This window comes from Mirounga leonina, unplaced genomic scaffold, assembly GCF_011800145.1.
Source record: "Mirounga leonina isolate KUSES-001 unplaced genomic scaffold, KU_Mleo_1.0 Mir_115, whole genome shotgun sequence".
In the NCBI taxonomy this organism is placed as follows: domain Eukaryota; kingdom Metazoa; phylum Chordata; class Mammalia; order Carnivora; family Phocidae; genus Mirounga; species Mirounga leonina.
This window is the reverse complement of record NW_023270268.1, coordinates 10,155,771-10,161,115: the sequence shown is the minus strand read 5'-3', so window position 1 is coordinate 10,161,115 and position 5,345 is coordinate 10,155,771. Positions and strand designations below refer to the sequence as shown.

The following is a 5,345-nucleotide window of genomic DNA, read 5'->3' as shown; positions in this document are numbered from 1 at the left end:
CCTCCCGTTGTCAGTGTGGCAGCCGGGGAGAATGTCCCTTAGCCTCCTGTTGTCAGTGTGGCAGCCGGGGAGAATGTATCACCTACGTGACTTTGCACATCTCACCGTCTGTTCAAACCCTGCCTTCTCTGGAAGGTCTGGGAGCCATTCAGCTTCCCAGCTGTACTGCCCATTTGGGGTTTCAAAGTCTAAAGGAGCCAGGCCCTTCGATCCAGTTCTGTAAACCAGTAGTGGTTCCTACTTTGTGTCGCCCTGGGGAAGTGAGTGAGGACCCTGGTAAATGCACGCACTGCACGTGGAAGGCGTAACCAGCACAGCTACCAGGGCTGAAAACGTGGTGCCCCCACCCACACACACACACAACCTGGCTGCTTGCACACATCGAAGCTGCCACTTTGCCTTCATTAACTGGAACTTGGGGCCGTGCCCAGCCCTTGGTGGGGGCATTCAGCAGCAGCAGGAAGAAGGATGGGCCATATTTCCGTAACTGTGTACAACTAACTGGATCCGCAAGGTTTTTTTGAATGCAAGGACTAATATTTCACCTGAAAAATGTTGAACAGTTCAACAGCCAGGTCTGTTTGCCTTTTGCGTAGGCTGGAGATACCTGCAAAAGGGCTGGAATGTGCTGGATGGACTCTTGATTCCAAGGCTGGGAAGGGATTGAGGTGGGGGTGGGGGAAGAAGAACGGTTGGGGACATTGCTCTGTATAATTGTTCTGGGTTTTAGTGTAGCTAGTTTTACTTGGTCATCCAGTAAGACAGAGGAGCTGCTCCTGCAAGGTCATTTATCAACAAATAAGCCATGGTCTGACTCTCTGCAGCCTGTGGGCAAGAGTTGGCCAGGGCAGCCTCATACAGTAGGGCTGGATGCCAGCATCACAAGCAATGGGGACACAGTGGCCCCATGGAGCGATCTCCACCACGCTGCTCTTAGAGTCCCCTGGGCTTTGCCCTTTGAGGTCCCTGAGGGACCTTTCTTGTCTCTTAGCTTGCACAGAAGAAGGCATTATACTGATTTCATAGCCAGAAAGCCACTGTCTGTGATCTGTGGGCTAAGAGTATGTCACATCTCTCTAAAGGAACTGTTTCTTCATGTCGCTGCTCCCTCAATGTGAATGACACACGAGAACCATCCTGTTCTTGAGGACATCACTCCCATCCCCAAAGGCCCATTGCTCATTCAGTTATTGCATTTTGGTCAAAAGGGATAAATGGGGTGCCTGGTTGTCTCAGTCATTAAGCGTCTGCCTTCAGCTCAGGTCATGGTCCCAGGGTCCTGGGATCGAGCCCCACATCGGGCTCCCTGCTCAGCAGGAAGCCTGCTTCTCCCTCTCCCACTCTCCCAGCTTGTTCCTTCTCTCGCTGTGTCTCTCTCTGTCAAATAAACAAATAAAATCTTTAAAAAAAAACCAAAAGGAATAAATGAAATAACCTCCTTATTACCTCTCTGCCCACTCTTCTTTGAGTGTTAACTGATGTAAGATTTTACTCTAACAGTGTGCCTTTTTCTCAGTATCATTTTTTAAAAAGAAGGTAGCTTTCAAGTTAACTTCTAAACAGTATTTGTCTAGCAATGGGACTTGACTCCATTTTTTTTAAACCATTCTAACATCAAAATATTGTAATTGTGTTACCTTAACAAGAGTACTCAGGTATGCTCGGGATCTTGAGGGGCAAACTTCAGAAATGGGTAAGTACCAAGGAAATTCTTGCTTGGCATCTGCTGAGGGCCAGCTACATAAGAGAAAACACCCCTAGGAGTAGGAAAACTGAGGCAGGTCCCACAGTCAGTGAATCCACTTAAATCCTTACAATCTGAAAGCCATACCCATCGCTAGTAAATATTACCCTGTTTTCCCAGACCTGGGTCCTTCTCTTAGATCTTGGTCCAGCAATCCCAGTACTTGATAGCTCTTTGATACCTTTAAGAAGGTGCCTGTTACGTATTGTCTGGTTTTTCTCATTGTTCTCCTTTACAGATTGAATTAGCAATGCTCTTAAATATAATGGCCTTGTTTTCTTTCCCCTGCCCCTTGTAGCTCCTTCTGGCCGAATGTCCGTCATTAAGAACCTGCAAAGCCTGGACCCCAGTCACAGGATAAGCGACCGGGACTACATGGGCTGGATGGATTTTGGCCGGCGCAGTGCTGAGGAGTATGAGTACCCTTCCTAAGGGACCCCGCCTTTGTCAACATGCCAGGAAGCGACCTCCTGGCTCAGATGAGGCAGAATAAGAAAACAATCACAATTCATAACTCATTGTCTCTGAAGTTTGGTATTTTAAGTATCTATTTATTAAGTTTTCAGTGTGAAAAATATGTCTGTAAGATTGTCCAGGGCAACCTCACGCCTCACCAGACTTGTATGAATGGAAGACAAAACATTTTCCTCGTCTGTGACGCCTGGTCCTAAAGTGTTGCTATGCTATTAAAATGATTTCATTCTGCCCCCTTGTTCCCTGTGTCTATCGAGCACAAAGGGCTCCATTTAATCCTCAGGACCTTCAAGGAGGGAAGCCTGATACATGGATTTTACCCAAGGACAAATTCCTGCAATAGATGATTGCAGAGAAGGCTCAAGAGACGAGGATCGGGCATCAGGCTAACTTCTCTGCAGTTGGGCATAGTGGCAGTGAAAGGACCTTCTGGGTCAGCTCCACGGCCCAGCCCTGGCCACCCTGGGCCTGGGGCCCCAGCGGGGCTCCCCTGCAAAAATAGAACATGCCCCGCTTGTAGGGAGCACTCATTTTTCTGGGTAAAAACCAGAAAGGCAGCTTGGGATGGAGCCTTCCATCCGCCCATCCCCACAGGATACCAACCCCATCCCACACCAGGATTTCCTTGCGGTTCTCTTGGTCTTTAAACAAATTATGGGGCAATGCCAGTCAGTGCTTTCACGTCCCTTGGATCTCTTCATGGTCCTATGGTACAGAGGTTATCGTCCTCTTACAGATGGGGAAACAGGCCCTGAGAGGTGGAAGTGACTGGCCCACGGTTCCCCAGCTAACGAGATTCACAGACTTGATCGCTCCCAGGTAGTGTGACTTCTATCACCCCAGCCCTTCCAGACTCTGGAGTGCATATGAATCACCAAGGAATCTTGTAACCCACACATTCAGATTCAGCAAGTCTGGCCATGGGCCTGAGCAAGCTCCCGGGTGATACCAGCACAGTGGAACCTGGACCACACTTGGGGTGGCAGTGGTCTAGAGAGGAGCCTATGATTACAATCCCCTGGGTCTCACCATATTTCAGAGACATATTTCAGGGCATGTTGGGTGATTCTGGTAGCTATTCAGAGCAGAAGCTCTCCTTCCTTGGGCCAATCCCTCTATTGGGTCTCCGTAGGGGTCTGTAAAAGAAACTATTTCAAGGGGACACCTGGAGATAATCTGACACCAGCCACCCACAGTGTAGCCTTGTCATGCCTCCTGGCCGAGGCTTCCAGGAATCTCAAGTTTTTATCCAACAAAGGCCCCAGGTGGCCTGATGCAGCCGGACATGCAGCCCCAAAGGAACAGACGTTGGAAAGAATGTTGGCAAATCTATAACCAGTCCCGGATGGGCCATCCTCGACCCAGGGCTACCCAGCAGACCCTTAGTGCCAGCTTCCTCGATAGTAGAAAGAGGATGCCAGGAAAGTCCTCAGAAGAAGAGGACTTGGCAATTCTTTAACCTGAACTGAAGTCAGCATTCAGTGTAAAACAGACTCTGAATAGACAACACATTATATTGTCCCCTCGTGAGGTCATTACCTCATTCAGATCCTACAATATGGTCTCAAAGACTGCTTCGTATCTCAGGGGTCCAAGCCTGGCCAAATACCCAAATGCATATGTTTTTAGTGCAGAACACACATATCTTGTAAAAAACACTGTTTTTGTTCTGGGTGTGCAGGGGATCTTGGGTATAGATAGGAATAAGTGTGTGTGTGTGTTGGGGTGGGGGATGGTGAAAGACTTGGAATTTAATATGAAATGAGCAGTGGGGAATGGGTGACAAAGGTCTGATCTGAATTAGTAATTTGTAAATCATCAGGGAAGTGGATGATGGTAAAATATCATTTTCAAAGAAAAGACATGAGCCATACAAATATAAATGAACACACATCAAAGATGTCATTTAACTCATTAATAAAGAGACCAGTAAGAGGTCATATCATTTCAAAGGAGAATCTGAAGGACAGACACATTGAGGCAGTCAAGAATGCCAAAATGAATTTGCTGATAGACACAAAACTGGGTTGTATCTTTAGGCCAATAAAATGTAATGTTTGGAATAACCTGTTATCCAGGACAGAAAATGGTTGTATTTCTTGGGGACAATATTCACTGATGTTTCTATAGACAAGAATTATTTGCAGGACTGCCAGTTTTCTGTGGCTTACAAAGTAGCCCAGTCAGAAACACAGACCTCAACAGCATGCGATCCATGCCCAGCGTCCCACTGAAAGGACACCCACTAATCCCCTTTGCTCGTTTCAAAGTCTTTCACAGTTCCTCCTAACGCAGGAAAGGGAAAGGAAAAGGACATTTTCTGGCCTCCTCTGGGCTGTAGGACTCTGTACAAGGAGTCTCGTGAGCACCAGCTCAGGGCGCTGTCCCAATCCTGCAAGCCTTCTTAAGATTCTCTCTCCCTCCCTCCCTCTCTAAAAATAAAATAAAATGTACCCCACCCCAAACACACACATACACACACACAGGTCCAGCCCTATTTCTTTTGCTGTAAGTTAAAATCCAGAAAGAATAGAGCAATTTCAAAGAAGGAAAAAGAAGAATGTTGATGGGTTTTGTTGCATTTACTCAGAATATCAAAGAAGTGGAAACAATCTAAATGATCCACAGTGAGAGTTGTTAAAGAAATGAATGCACAACCAGCTAGTGGACTACTAAGCAGTTATTTAATGAGGATCGAGATGGTGTAGGAACATGGAAAATGACTATGATCCATGCAAAGTGAGAAGGTCCTCTGACCTCATTAGGTTTATTTTCCTTTTAATATGAAGATAATCAGGTGAGGGTCACAGGATCACAGGTATTTTTCTTCATCTTCTCCAAACTTCTGTACTCTTTGTAGATCATCCTTATAATAACTACAGCTCATGTTTTCCAGATTGTGCCAGTCTACAGAGAGACACAGAATCAGAAGAAAAGCCATAAAATTAGTTCTTCAGCCATCTTTACCAAGAAAACACCCCCACCTCTCCCTAGATGATTTTGACAATCACTTGTGTAGCTACCCACTGCATCTGCCATTTTGCAGTTCCTCGGCTCCTACTCATTAAAGGCCTTGAAGTTCCCTGAGGATGTCACCTCTGCTGGTGGAGATTAAGAGTATTCCAGC

At 46.5% G+C, this 5,345-nt stretch overlaps 1 protein-coding gene across 1 annotated transcript in view; it reads left to right on the top strand.

The window, feature by feature from the left end:
* CCK (cholecystokinin) overlaps positions 1-2,455 on the top strand; it is a 7,348-nt gene extending 4,893 nt beyond the window's left edge. The window contains exon 4 of the mRNA XM_034992792.1: positions 2,043-2,455. Coding sequence (XP_034848683.1) covers positions 2,043-2,176 — 134 coding nt within the window. The 3' untranslated portion in view covers positions 2,177-2,455. The remainder of the gene's footprint in view (positions 1-2,042) is intronic.
* The last annotated feature ends 2,890 nt before the right edge of the window (positions 2,456-5,345 follow it).